Source organism: Durotheca rogersii (assembly GCF_024521655.1).
Source record: "Durotheca rogersii strain YMJ 92031201 chromosome Unknown GGS23scaffold_42, whole genome shotgun sequence".
Taxonomy (NCBI): domain Eukaryota; kingdom Fungi; phylum Ascomycota; class Sordariomycetes; order Xylariales; family Xylariaceae; genus Durotheca; species Durotheca rogersii.
Window position 1 is genome coordinate 207,398 of NW_026251273.1, and position 13,613 is coordinate 221,010.

The 13,613-nt window shown below is 47.3% G+C and overlaps 3 protein-coding genes across 3 annotated transcripts; 1 reads left to right on the forward strand and 2 right to left on the reverse strand.

Moving 5' to 3' along the window:
• Positions 1-946: 946 nt before the first annotated feature.
• Positions 947-2,491, forward strand: GGS23DRAFT_607957 (glycosyl transferase family 90-domain-containing protein; the record flags this gene model as incomplete). The annotated part of the gene is made up of 3 exons (XM_051520128.1): positions 947-1,186; positions 1,300-2,091; positions 2,168-2,491. 3 exons carry the CDS (start codon positions 947-949, stop codon positions 2,489-2,491), a joined length of 1,356 nt encoding a protein of 451 aa, XP_051367559.1.
• A 51-nt stretch (positions 2,492-2,542) lies between these two features.
• Positions 2,543-4,253, reverse strand: GGS23DRAFT_393222 (carbonic anhydrase). The gene is made up of 2 exons (XM_051513525.1): positions 3,968-4,253; positions 2,543-3,745 (listed from the first exon to the last, which is right to left on the reverse strand). The coding sequence occupies exon 2, from the start codon at positions 3,630-3,632 to the stop codon at positions 2,964-2,966; it is 669 nt and encodes a 222-aa protein (XP_051367560.1). The 5' UTR covers positions 3,633-3,745; positions 3,968-4,253; the 3' UTR covers positions 2,543-2,963.
• A 399-nt stretch (positions 4,254-4,652) lies between these two features.
• Positions 4,653-8,434, reverse strand: GGS23DRAFT_607959 (glycoside hydrolase family 3 protein; the record flags this gene model as incomplete). The annotated part of the gene is made up of 4 exons (XM_051520129.1): positions 4,653-5,059; positions 5,142-6,217; positions 6,373-7,033; positions 8,422-8,434. 4 exons carry the CDS (start codon positions 8,432-8,434, stop codon positions 4,653-4,655), a joined length of 2,157 nt encoding a protein of 718 aa, XP_051367561.1.
• Positions 8,435-13,613: the final 5,179 nt, after the last annotated feature.

Sequence of the window (13,613 nt, forward strand, 5' to 3'; positions counted from 1 at the left end):
CCTATACCACGTTCACCTCTCCGTGCGCTGGCGTAGGGGCTAGGTATATTTTGACCCCTAATTCCTAACGATGTTGATATACCTTACCTACCTCTTACGTATCCCTCTACCTTATATACACAGTAGGTACCTAAATCGCTATGCGTGCCTACATGCCTCTCCATATGTACGTAGGGATTCCGGGAGGTGGGGTCGATCCGCCTATCTTGAGCGGACATGATACGGTAAGACGGTAGATGTGAGGATGAGAGAGAGTACCAGGTTAGGCATTCATTTTTCGGGCTTCAAATTTGCGAACTCGACAAGCTTCTGAAATCCTCGAACCAACATACCTTAGGTACCTGCGTACGGCCAGTTTCTTGTTACCGAGGGGCATAACAAATCCGCACTACGTTTACCTCCTATGCATATACGTTATGTAGGTATATGCACGGCCTAACGCCGTCGCCCTCTCTGTGTGCGTGCGGTGCGTGTGTGATCAAATTGTTGATCGAATTGTTTACTTCCATGCAGAGAAATGTACTACGTAGGGGACCTGTCGGGGCCTTAAGTGATAATACCAGGCTTGACCCGTGTCTCTGGTACGTCTGTATTAGTAGGTACTTCGGGGGTCTTCGCCGATAAGCCATGCTCGATGTGGTATCGTGTTGGTGCGTCCACACCCCTACCTATAGCAGCCAAGATAAAGGGACAACAGAAGATGGACGTGGGCCTGTTAGAGCGCACGACGTCCTCGTTATCTTCGCCGCTGTCTGCATCGTCATTTTATCAATATTCTTATTTTCCTGGGCAGGGAACGACATACCTATCGTGCACTATACACTCTTCCCACCCCATCGGCGGCCTGGCGTGATAAACTATCGACAATACCTTACGATGTCCTGACCACCGATGCATGCTAATAAGCCTTCCTCCTCGCGCTGTCAGCCGAGATAAATAACCTCCCATGGCCGTGCTACGCCGTTTCCGCGTGTTGCTATTAGGGGTTACCTTGCTCGTCGTGGCCTTTGTGCTATTATTCGGGCGCGCGAGACCGCCGCCGACGAGACCGGCCGTCGTACCCCCCGCTGGGGAACCCGCGAAGAGACCGCTCCCCGCATCGTCCGCGCATCCGGTAGACGAGTCGTGGACATTCGACGTAGAGAGGGACGGCCTCAATTACGGACTCTCAGAAGAACAATGTGAGGTGGGTTGAAGCTTTCGTTTCTACCCTGAAATGTCCCGCAGCGGCGGCCCGCGACAGGACTTCCTACCACTACGAGCTTACTGCGACGCCCTGGGCACTCACATCTAAGATAGAGCGCGTTTCCCCAGCTGTACCAGGAACTCGATCGTGCACGAGACTTCCTCTTGAGCGAAAATCGGCTCGTCAAAGAAGCCGACGTCCGCGTCGACGCGAAGGGGGATTATACAGGTCTTCCACACGGCGAATTTCATGTTATGATTTCGAATGGCGAGCTTTACGTGCTCGAGGAGAAGAAGGGCGAACCGGACCGGTCTCGCGGCCTCGCGGCTCTCGCAAGTATGCACCGCGCCATAACTGCCCTTCCCGACCCTCGATCGCTTCCGAACATCGAGTTCGTGCTCGATATCGAGGACCGTGCAGCCAGAGGGGAGAAGAACCCCCAGCGTATTAGGTGGGCGTGGGCGCGCGAGGAGACCGACCCTTGGCTTTGGGTCATGCCCGACTTCAACGGATGGAGCTACCCCGACGATGGAATAGGGTCGTATGTGCAATTCCGCGAGGAGGTGGCGGAATTAGAGGCGCAGTATGCGAACGGGTGGGATGACAAAGAGGAGAAGCTGACCTGGCGAGGGAGCTTGGCCGTTAACCGCAAGCTAAGGATGGCGTTGGTGGACGCGTCGGCAGGGCACGACTGGAATAACGTCAAGATGATCGACTGGCACGACCGCTCGAATGTCATGCCCATGCGCGAATTTTGCCGTTCTAAGTACGTCGCCCATACCGAAGGCAATTCCTGGAGCGGGCGACTGCGGTATCTACACAATTGCAACAGTGTTCCGATCATTCACAAACTGAACTACGTCTTCCACTATCAGCCGCTACTGAAGGATAGCGGGCCTCGCCAGGTACACCCTTCCTCGGAAACTCCATTATAATACCTTGAAGGCTTGCAGCTAACTTAGTGCGTGTGTGTTATTGTAGAATTACGTCAAAGTAAACCGCGACTGGTCGGATCTCAAGGCGCAGATGGATGGCCTGATCGCAGACCCCGAGCGAGCACGGCGGATCGCCCTGGAATCGACTCGGGTCTTCCGAGACCGCTACCTGACGCCGGCTGCCGAGGCCTGCTACTGGCGTCGCATGTTCCGCAACTGGCGTGCCGTGATGGATTTCGAGCCGCGACGGTACGAGACCAAGTCAGACGGCACCAAAGTTAGGCGAGGTGTGAGCTGGGAGCGTTTCGCCTTCCGACAGAAGAAGACTTTCGAGCATGGGTTTTGGGAGTCGGACGGTGGGGACCAGTGAGCCGAAATCTCGCACCAAAACAGACACCAAGCGCACAAAGTATTTACTCGATACCTAATTTTCAAGACATCAAGCACTTAACCAGCCTTGGGCTTCGCACTACCTCAGGTGGTGGGACAATCTAAAAATCGCTATTGATGGGGCTCAACAGCCAAGCCACCCCCGCCCCGTTCGATAGTGGACGATACCAAAGCTAACTTCCACTAAAGGCTGCTGCTACGTCGAACGATGAGCCAGGGATGCAAAAAAACGAGGCATAACATCGATATCAACCTGTACCTAGAGTACGGGCCGAACGAGTAGTGCCGCGTATAAATATGACTGCGCCTCTTCCAGCCAAGATATTATTTAACCCCTCAACACGACTGCGGATTCTCTGGTCCGTACGCGATCGCACAGGCAGTGGGACAATGGTACCCGACCCTACATATTGCAGACGGCCTCCCTCTCAACCGCCTTTCGAGCGATCGGATCAGCTTTCAGTGAGATTGTAGATCTTCTGAATGCTGTGTAGCATGGCCTCGTGGTCAACCTTGAGGTCCTTGAGCAGACCGTCCTCGAAACCGAATACCCATCCGTGGACGATCGGGAAACCGTTCTTGGCGTAGGATTGCTGAACGGCAGCAGTCTTGATGACGTTGCGGCACTGCTCGACGACGCTGATCTCGACGAGGCGGTTGTAGCGCGTCTCTTCGTCCGCGATGGCGTCTAGTTCCTGCTCGTGCAGGCGATAGACATCTCGGATATTCCGTAGCCAGGGGTTGAGCAGCCCCAAATCCCTGGGCGTCATGGCGGCCTTAACGCCACCGCAGCCGTAGTGCCCGCACACGACGATGTGTTTGACCTGCAGGTGCCGGACGGCATAGTCAATGACGCTCATGGCATTGAGGTCGTTATTGACGACGAGGTTGGCGATGTTGCGATGGATAAATGCCTCGCCCGGCCCCAGACCGGTGATCTGCTCTGCGGGGATCCGCGAATCGCTGCATCCGATCCAGAGGTACTCCGGAGTCTGGCCGGCAGAGAGCTTGACAAAGAAGTCGGGATCTCTCTTCCGCTGTGCGTCTGCCCAGACGCGGTTGCGCTCGAAGATGCGGTCGTGCGTCTGCTTGAGATATCGGGAGAGGTCTTCCTGAGACATGACGCGCCAGTCGCTGGACGAGCTCGACGGTCGTGGGAAATTCGGGAGGCGTCCGGGCGGTCCGGAAACGCGGGTTCGCCGCGTGAACGAGAGAAGGTGGTGGTTCGCACGGGCTTTGCAGAGCATCGGGTGTCATCACATATCGGGGGAGGGGGGCTTGGATTGGGAGTAGGGGAGGATTCTGGCGGAGCCCTTGTCCGTGAGAAGCCGCATGAAGGATTTGTCGAGAGCGGCGGAGAGGCACGGAATGTCGTGAGCGAACGCCATGCACGTCACAGGGAGGGAAGAGGGGGGCGCCACGGAGCAAACCCGCGGTCGTCTCGCGTTACACGTACCTGGGTTGTCGTATTCGACTCTTGGTTCGCCTCTGGTTGTGGTTTACGGTAGCGGTACGTGGCCAGCTAGTGTCTTAGTAGCGCTGGACCAGCCTGCTACTTGGCCGCATTGGTCCTGTTCTTCGCCACGCCAATGTCTCTGGTAACACCGCCGGTTTCCGTTTCCTTCGTTTCCGTCGCTCGCCGGGACCGCGGTACCTAAAGATGCCTCTTTGTACCTGTAGGTTAGGTACCTCTACCTCGGTAGTGCCTGTCCCTGACTTCCACTCCCTCACTTGAGTTACGCGCTGCTGTAGCAGTTGAACCGAGGTACGTAGGTACCGAAAATACCTCAGGCCTGATGCAATGTTGAAGGGACAATTTATCACGTACCTTTTCCGCGGGAAGGTAGAGACGGTAGTCGTATTCTCGCCGTACAATTCTCTTGCACGCATTCCTCTCCCGCGTTCAACTCCCATTACAACACCTACGCCCGGCGCTTGAATCACACCGTCACCACATATTGTCACATCACCAATTGCACTGCTTCTCAAGCCTCTCCGGCCATGCATTGTTTTATGTTACCTGTTGGTCGGCGTTCGGGTTTGCCGTACCTACTATATACTGTGCTCATACTGGCTAGACCGGCACGATGAGGTTTATCTTCTAGCGCACCGTCGTGTCCGCTTCCACCTACTCCCCACCCTTAGGGCACTTCGAGGGTGCCTGCTTGTCGAATATCGCGACTGCTCGCGCCGACGCTGATCCTGAAAGTGCCGGAGGGAACCACCCATTCTTGCTTGGCTGTGTCCCAGATACTCAAGTCCCGCCTCCTGATGTCGAAGGTTATGATGTCTTCGGCCCCGGGCTCCAGAACCAGCTTCCCAAAGCCGCGAAGCTGCTTCGGCGGCGTGCCTGCGGACGTCGGGAACCCCACATATAACTGTGCTACTTCTGCACCTTTCACGCCGCCCGAGTTGGTAATGGTGACCGTCACGCTCGCTACGATCTCCCAAAGGTCCGCGCGTCCTCCCGGGATGATATTTCCCGTCGCGGGCCCCGACGTCGGCCGCCCGTCGACAAAGATATTAGAGTAAGTGAAGTTGGTGTAGGCTGCAAGAAGAGGTTAGCCAACCGGGATACCTGGACAGGGTTGCGCCGAGAGGCAGCAAGAGGAAAAAAAAAAGGAGCTTACACAATCCGAAGCCGAACTCGTACCGCGGCTCGATGCCGTCGCGATCAAACTTGCGATAATCAACAAATAGACCCTCTCGGAAGTCGTCATCTCCCCTCGAAGGGCTAGTGCCGTAATCGTCGGCAGACTTAGCGATCGTGTACGGTAACTTTCCGGAAGGGGTTGTGTCGCCGTAAAGGATGTCTACCAGAGCGTTGCCATTCTCTTGGGAGGGCAGGCCGGCCCACACGATGGCTTTGACGTTAGGCTCAGCGAGGATCTTTTCGAGAATTACCGGCCCGACGGAGTGTACCACGACAATTACGTTCTCGTGGGCCGCCGCAACGGCCCTGACAAGCTCGTTGCCACCATGCCAAGGGTCTAGATGGTTGCGGTCACCCGCATGGCCCTCTACCGTAATATACCCTTCGCCGCTATCCGAGGTGATGAAAACGATGGCCGCATCGGCACCGTTTACTACGGAGCCGACGGAGCCGACGTTGTCTGACGCGGACAGACTGATCTGTGTCCCTTCGGTTTGGGCCCGGGCTCTAATAGCGTCGGCTGGCGCGCTGAAATATGGGTAAGGAGCGGTCCCAGAACCCCAGCCCATTCCGAGGGCACCAGAGTTGCAGCCGTGGTCCGTGCAAGAGTTGATACCCTGAGGGTTAACGACGGCGGCGGACCCGACTAGGCCGAGCTTCGAAGGCTTCCGAAGTGGGAGGACGTTACCTTCGTTCTTCAAGAGCACGATTCCGTCCCTGGCGGTAGCCCGGATGTTTGTCTTATGCGTACCCTGGACGTTGGCCCTTAGATTGATAGAGGGATAACTGTTGTCCTGGCCTACTAGATACCAAGCTGCCAGAATACGGCGGACCATGTCGTCGAGACGCGATTGTGGCACCTGCCCGCTGCTCACAGCTTGGGTTAATGTCGAACCCCAGTAGATATTCCCGCCATTGAAATCTGTGCCGGGCATGGACATGTCCAATCCCGCCGTGGCAGAGGATGCCGTAGAATGCTGCGCGTTCCAGTCTGTCATGACGTATCCTTTGAAACCTAGCTCATTCTTTAGGAGAGTATTAAGGATGCGAGGGCTACCATAACCGATCAGTCATTTGAGAAGCGAACCGCAAAGGGTAGGAAAGGGGGTGAGAGGTGTAACCCTAGGGCTTTCAAGGGAATAGGGCGGAAGATGGCGTTAGGGGCTCGGATTACGGTGAGGTATTGATAGCTGTCAGCAGCAACTCACTTCTCGCATGCCCAGGTTCCGTTAATCTTGTTGTAGGAACACATGACAGATGCCGCATTCGCATGGACAGCATCCGCGAAAGGCCAAAGATACAGTTCGTGGATGGTTCGGTCAGCGACATTCGAACTCATCGTCTCTCGGTTAAGCTCCTGCTCGTTAAGCAGGTAGTGTTTCGCGTTAGCCTGGACACCGGCATTCTGCATACCCTCGATGGTTTCTGCCATGGCGATGCCTTGCAGGTAGGGGTCAGCACCAAAGCCCTCCCAATTCCGTCCACCCTGCGGGATCTTGCCGAGAGGACCGGCAACTGGCCCTAACAGCACGTGAACTCCGCACCCCTTTGCCTCTTCGGCCATGAATTGGCCACGCTCTCTAATCAGGGCGCGGTCCCAGGTCGAGGCCGCCTGGATTCCTGGGACGAAGGCGTTCACGGAGGAGCCGTAACGAACACCCACAGGGCCATCCTGCAAACACAATTGGGGGTATTGGATTGAGCCGATTGCTGCTGTGTTGCCAACACAGGGTCCTTTATTCCAGCCTACGCCGGTGACGATATTGACCTTATCGTTCTGGGACAGCTTTGCCAGAGCCGCGTTCGCTTTCTCAGTTGCGGCGGCCCAGTCGAGCGTTGCGGCGCCAGAAAGGGTGCCAGTAGCAAGAACTGCTACAGTTATTGGGAAGAGCATGGCTGTCTGTTGAACCCAGGAGACGATGAGTGGCAGGAACTGTCATAAGCCGTAGATAGGCCATGGGGCAACTAGGATGCCCTCGAAGCTTTATACGATACGAACCACGGTGCCGAGCAACAGATTGATCTCATCACCGGATCATCGCGCAGGCCCCATCACTGTATGGCCTTCTGAGAGTCCTGGGTCTGCCAGATCTGGCAACCGTCGGAAGAGAAAGGCACGCGGTGGGTGATCTTTTCCCTACAGCTCTCCACACGGAAAATAAATTGTGCTCTCGTCCCATCTTGGCCAACGGCATCTTCTCGGCTCCCAACTCTAGATGCGTCGAGGATCGACCTCCTCCATGCGCCTAGTCGCTTTGGTCTGCCCAAGCCCGATGGGATTCTGTCACCTCCGGACCGCATTTGCCATGGGCATATTAATTAAGTGGTCATTTGTTCTAGCGGCTTCTCTCTTTATCCTTGTCGGCCCTCCCCCTCGCTAGATTTGGGGATCTATCCGACCATGCCGGGACTACTGCCCGCGGGTAAGTTCACAATCCCGTGGATTTCCCCGCCAATGGTTTTTGTCGCGCATCTTGCTCGATACCTACCTCATCGTATGCCATGTTATACTGACATAAACGTGACACAAGCTGACCACTCGACATTTCCTGTTCCTGTCTAATTGGTATTATATTTCGCCGCGCTAGGTAATCAGACAATGTACAGGGTATAGCCAGGACCGGCTCGTCCCAGCGACATGGCTGCCTAGTACACAATCAAATATACTAAGATCAAACCTGCGCCACTATCGCAAAAGTACGAAACGATTAAAATAAGGCCTGAATTATTCTGCTTCGCAGAATAATTCGGGCTTATTTTTAACGTAAACGCTAAAAATAATAATCTATCCGGAGGATAGAGAGATATAGGAAGTATACTTAGTTTATTTAATAACGATTTTTAAAGCTACGAACTTTATTTATTATAGAAAACCTAGAAGACATAAGAAATTATATATAGAAAACTTATAATTTATACGAAACTATTTATTATAAATTCGAAATTAGTTTAAATTTTTACGTTAACGTATATTATATTAAGTAGAGTGTATATTATTTACGATAAAAAACGTATATTGTAAAAACCAATTTAAGAAGAATAAAATATAAAAGAAATCTAATATAGAAAAAAGAATTAAAGTTAAAATTACGTAGGTACGTAATTTTTATATTAAAAAAGGGCGCTATGCCTAATAAAACTATGAAACCCTTAAACTTATATCTTTATTACTTCTTTTTATGTTTCTTTTCTACTTTTTTCTACGTACCTGTATCCTTTTCTCGTAATATATGTAGGATTTCTCGTTATATCTTTACGACCAAGGGGCATAGCTAAGATATAATAACTACATTAGATTCCTCGTTTCTCGGTTAGTATAGTAATACTAGTTTTATTTATCCTGGACCATCGTACGAGCTATAGTCTTCGATAGAGTATACTTTCGAGTAAACCTATCCGGGACTCCAGCATCGCGCACGCTCTGCTCTTCCTTAATAGTAATCGCTAACCCGAAGGTATAAGAAGTAAAGGAAGAAAAGGGGCTAAACGTAAAAGTTACTTATTTAGCTATAACGGTACGACGAAGTAACTTAAGCGCCTATAACTAAGATAGATATACTAATCAGAGAACGACGAATCTAATAGCAAAAAACGAATCTTTAATTAAGGTAAAAATAACAAAGATAGTAATCTAGCTAGGTAGTAAACTCGATAATAAGCATGGCATGGCCCGTACTTACGGGAGCTATTGTTACGGTTTTAAGAGCTATTCGCTGGGTAAAAGCCGTATGTTAATAAACTAAAGCTAGACGAAGAGAAAAAGGAAGAAAGTATACCCTATAGGCCGTATTTACGATAGCTAGCCTTATCCGCTATAGGTACTAATTACGTACTAAGCCTTAATATTAACTAGGGCCTTACTATAGGCATAGCTTATTATATAAGGTTCCCTCCCGGAAAAAAAAAAAAGTACGCCCTGCTGCCCTTTTTCTTCGGCGTTTAGTCCTAATAACCTAACCCGTTTTCTCCGCGCGCCTTAGGATACGTACCGTATCCTTAAGTATTACCTCCGTTCCCCGGGATACGCTATTCGCTCCCCGGATTATTAACTCCGCCGTTTCCTTCCCGGGGTCTTTCGTTTTCCGGGATATTACGTCGGGCGCCTTTAGCCCTCCGGCGTTTTTTCCCCGGGTTTTATTCTTCCTTAGGATCTCCTCCTCTTCCTCCTTATCTTCCTCCTCTTAGGGTACTACCGGCGTTCCGGGTATTATTTAACCCCCCGGTATATCATTTCCTTAAAACCGCCGTTTCCGTTTCCCGGGTTACGTTATCCGTTCCTCGGGCTATTATTTTCGTTCTCCGGGGTATTACTATTTCCCGGGGCTAGTTCCGATCCTCTTATTAAACCGTAAAGCTTTAAAGCCCCGCGTATAAAGTCGCTTATAAGCGTTTACTAGGTCTAGCTTAGCTTTCGTAGCTACGGGATCGTCGGTTCGTTTACCGTCGTTTAAAAACCTTCGTTTATTTTCCGCTAGCGGAACGAAGGCTCCGCTTAAGGGCGAACTAAGGCGCGCCTTTCTTTTTATTATCGTTAAAAGGCCTACGGCCTTTCCTATCGTTTAAAGGCTAAGAGCTTATTCTTTCGTATTATTAGCGGAACCGCGAGGCTCCGCTAAAAAACGTATTAAGGTACGCCGTTCTTATTCGTTTAAAGACTATCGTTTATCTTCCGCTAGCGGATTCCGTCGGATCCGCTAAAGGACGTATTAAAATACGCCGTTCGATTCGTTTAAAAACTATCGTTTATCTTTCGTATATTATTAACGGAGTTTAAAGGGCTCCGCCTAAGGATGCGCGGAGACGCGCCCTTTCGTTTATTACTAGCGCCGCTAGCGCTTTTATCGAAGTATTATTATCCTAGCTTAACCTATCGTTTCGTTACTATTCTAACGCCGTTCCTTCTTATATTACGCCTCGGGCGTTCTTAATTCGTTAATAAACGCTATGCTTTAATGCTTTACTATCTTTCTCCGGAAAAAAATTTTCCGCCGTTTTTAGCCGTATTTTTCGTCGATTTCGTCGTTCTTTTATCTCGAAATTACCGTTTAAACTACGTTTTCTCGGGGTTTATCGATCGTTTTCTTCGGTTATCTTATATCGGTTCTCTTTCGTAGGTACTACCGGCGCGTATATCTAAAAGCTAATACCGCTTTTCCGATTATTAACTTTACCGTACGGTATCGCCTTTCCTACTATTAATCTCGCGTACTAAGATATTATCTCGTTAGTTCTTTTCGTAGGAACCGCCGGCGCGTATATCTAAAAGCTAATACCGCCTTTCCGACTATTAACTTTACTAGCTACCGCTTCCTTTAGTATTATATCGCCGTTCCTATTACTAATTCCGCTCGCTAAGATATTACCGCTTCCGTAAAACGATAAAAGAAAGTTAATTTAGCTTTTTGTTACGGTTTTAAGAGCTATTCGTTAGGTAAAAGCCGTATGTTAATAAACTAAAACTAAACGAGGAGAAAAAGGAAGAAAGTATACCCTATAGGCCGTACTTGCGATAGCTAGCCTTATCTGCCGTAGGTACTAATTACGTACTAAGCCCTAGTACTAGCCAGGGCCCTACTATAGGCATAGCCCATTATAGCTATGGTTACTTTATATAAGCATAAGGCCTATCGTAACGTATTACGTAATGTATCAAGAGGGTATGTCTTACCGCACTACTATAATATCAAGAAGGCATGTCTTACCGTACTACTGTAATAACCGGGATAGTTTTAATTCCTAGTATAGTAGTGCGGTAAGACATGCCCTCTTGATGTATTACGTAATACGCTACGATAGGCCTTATGCCTATATAGAGTAACCATAGTACCCGTAAGTACGGGATATGCCATACTTATTATCTAGATTATTACCTAGTTAGATTACTATCTTTACTATTTTTATCTTAATTAAAGATTCGTTTTTACTATTAGATTTATCGTTCTCCGATTAGTATATCTATCTTAGTTATAGGCGCTTAAGTTACTTCGTCGTACCGCTATAGCCGAATAAGTGACTTTTGCGTTTTGCTTCTTTTCTTTCCTTACCTCTTATGCCTTCGGGCTAGCGATTATTATATCTTTACGACTAAGGAGTATAATTAAGATACGATAACTATATTAGATTCCTTATTTCTCGATTAGTATAGCGATATTAGTTTTATTTATCTTAGACCATCGTACGTATTATAATCTTCGATAGAGTATACCTTCGAATAAAACTATCCGGGTCTTTAGTATCGCGTACGCTTTACTCCTCCTTAGTAGCGACTACCTTATAACTTTTTCGACCCTTTAACCTTTAGTTTACGGAATTTCTTTTACGCTATTAGGATTTAAAGGATACCGATCGCCGTCGGCGCCGCTATTTAACCCGCGAAGTAGCCCGCGTTTTACGTTAAATAGAATATCCCGCCTTATAGTTATTTATTTACTATAGGGAGGTACGTATAAGCCCGGGAACCTTTATTACGATATTATAGCCGTTAGGATATTACTTAGCCCTTAATACTTATAATACTAATAAGCTATCGATATTACGATATAATACGACGATTAAATCGCGTTTATACCGATTAAGATATCCTTTATATCGTTATTTACCTACTTATGCGGAAGAACCCGTAAAACCTAGGAAACTATCGTCGTAATACTACCGCTACTAGGAATAATACTTAGCCTTCGATATTAACCGCTCCCTCGAACCGCTAATAGCATAATATATTTCGTACGAATAAATAAAGCTTATAACGATTAAGGTAGCCTTCTTATAATTATTTACCTACTATATAAAGGACGTACGAACGCTTTAATATAAATTACGATAACCTATACGACCCGCTACTCCCTTATTAATACTAAAGGCGGATAAAGGCTAATAGTAATTATGCCCTAACCGACCTTACGATAGCTTCTTTTTCCCTCTAAACCTATTAATCGATATAAATTAAATATATAGATACTAATAACTTATTATATTAGAGGTATTTTAGGATACCTAGGCGTAGCGATTCGACGATATAATATACGATATAATATAGATATTTATATTAATAATATAAATAAGAATTAATAAACTAATAGTTACTAATAACCGATAGTTTTAAGGAGAACTAGGAATTAATATTAATAGAACTACGTAGATATAAAGGATTAAGGAAACGGAACTAAAGTCGAGTTAATAGGTATACCTATATATAAGCTAGCCTTATATTACTAACTAATAGCTAGTATAGCGAGAAATATTAATATAGGCGTAAAACGGCGCCTAGCGGTAATACCGTTAATATTATTAAATAGCCCCCGTTAAATCGAAACCGGCTTATAACTATAACCGGTATCGTATCTAGCGCGATCCTTTACTCGGGATTTATTCCTTATACGTATTACCTTAACGAAGGTTATACGTTAGGAGTTCTAGACCTTAATAGGAAGGATTATCGTCGATTTATTTATAATAATTAAATTATTAATCTAAGGAATACGTATCGTACTTTAATTAAGCGTTAACCGATTAAAGAAACTCGTATAATACCCGGACCCTATCGATCGGGATAATATAATAAATAATAATATACCTATACTAAAGGAAAAGTATTAGGATATAGATAATAGCTATTATACCTTTACCCTTATGTTAGATAATAAGACCTTTATTACCTCCCTTTCTACTTTATACCTCGTACCGTTAAACTAGACGGAATCTATAGCTAGGAAACGGAATAGATCGCTATCGGGACTTAAAGTAATAAAGATTAAATTACTAATAAAGACCTTAAGAGTCGATATTAGCTTTCCGTCCTTATATCCGTCCGAAAAGGAGGAGGACGACGATAAAACTCCTACTTAGCTATCCTTTAACCGCGGCTCTATACTTATCCCGCTAATCCCTATAGCATTATCTTAAAATAATAATAACAGAGCCTCTAGTAATTAGAATATACCGGTAGCTACCCCGACTATCGTAATGCTAGTTATTAAATTCCCTAACCCTACCGATTATCCTAGGTTTAAGTTTAACGAATATAACGTAACTTAGTAATTAAAAAGGATAAATCGATTATTTAACCGCTACCGTATAAGTAACGACGATAAGATTAAGGAGATCGGCGAATAGATTACGATTAAGATTATTAAGGAGCGTATTAACGACGTTACGAAGGATTAAACGATCTAAAGAGTTATCGTTATAGCCTTAAAGTACCGTTTAAAAATTACCGATAAACTAAGCTAAGTTAACGTTAAACGTAAACTCGTATAACTAGAACGAGGCAACGTAATTAACGATCCTAAGGCGATTTTTACGTATCTTATAAACTATAAACGTCTTTCCAAGCTCGTAAACGATAACGGAAAGCTTCCCTAAAAAGTAAGATATTTAACCGATAAACTCCGGATATTCCTAATTATAAAGTTCTATAAAACGGAAGATTATAACCATAATAAGATCGGAA

What these genes read in the sequence shown, in the direction of transcription:
- GGS23DRAFT_393222 (XM_051513525.1), bottom strand. Translation starts at nt 3,632, where the DNA reads ATGTCTCAGGAAGACCTCTCCCGATATCTCAAGCAGACGCACGACCGC.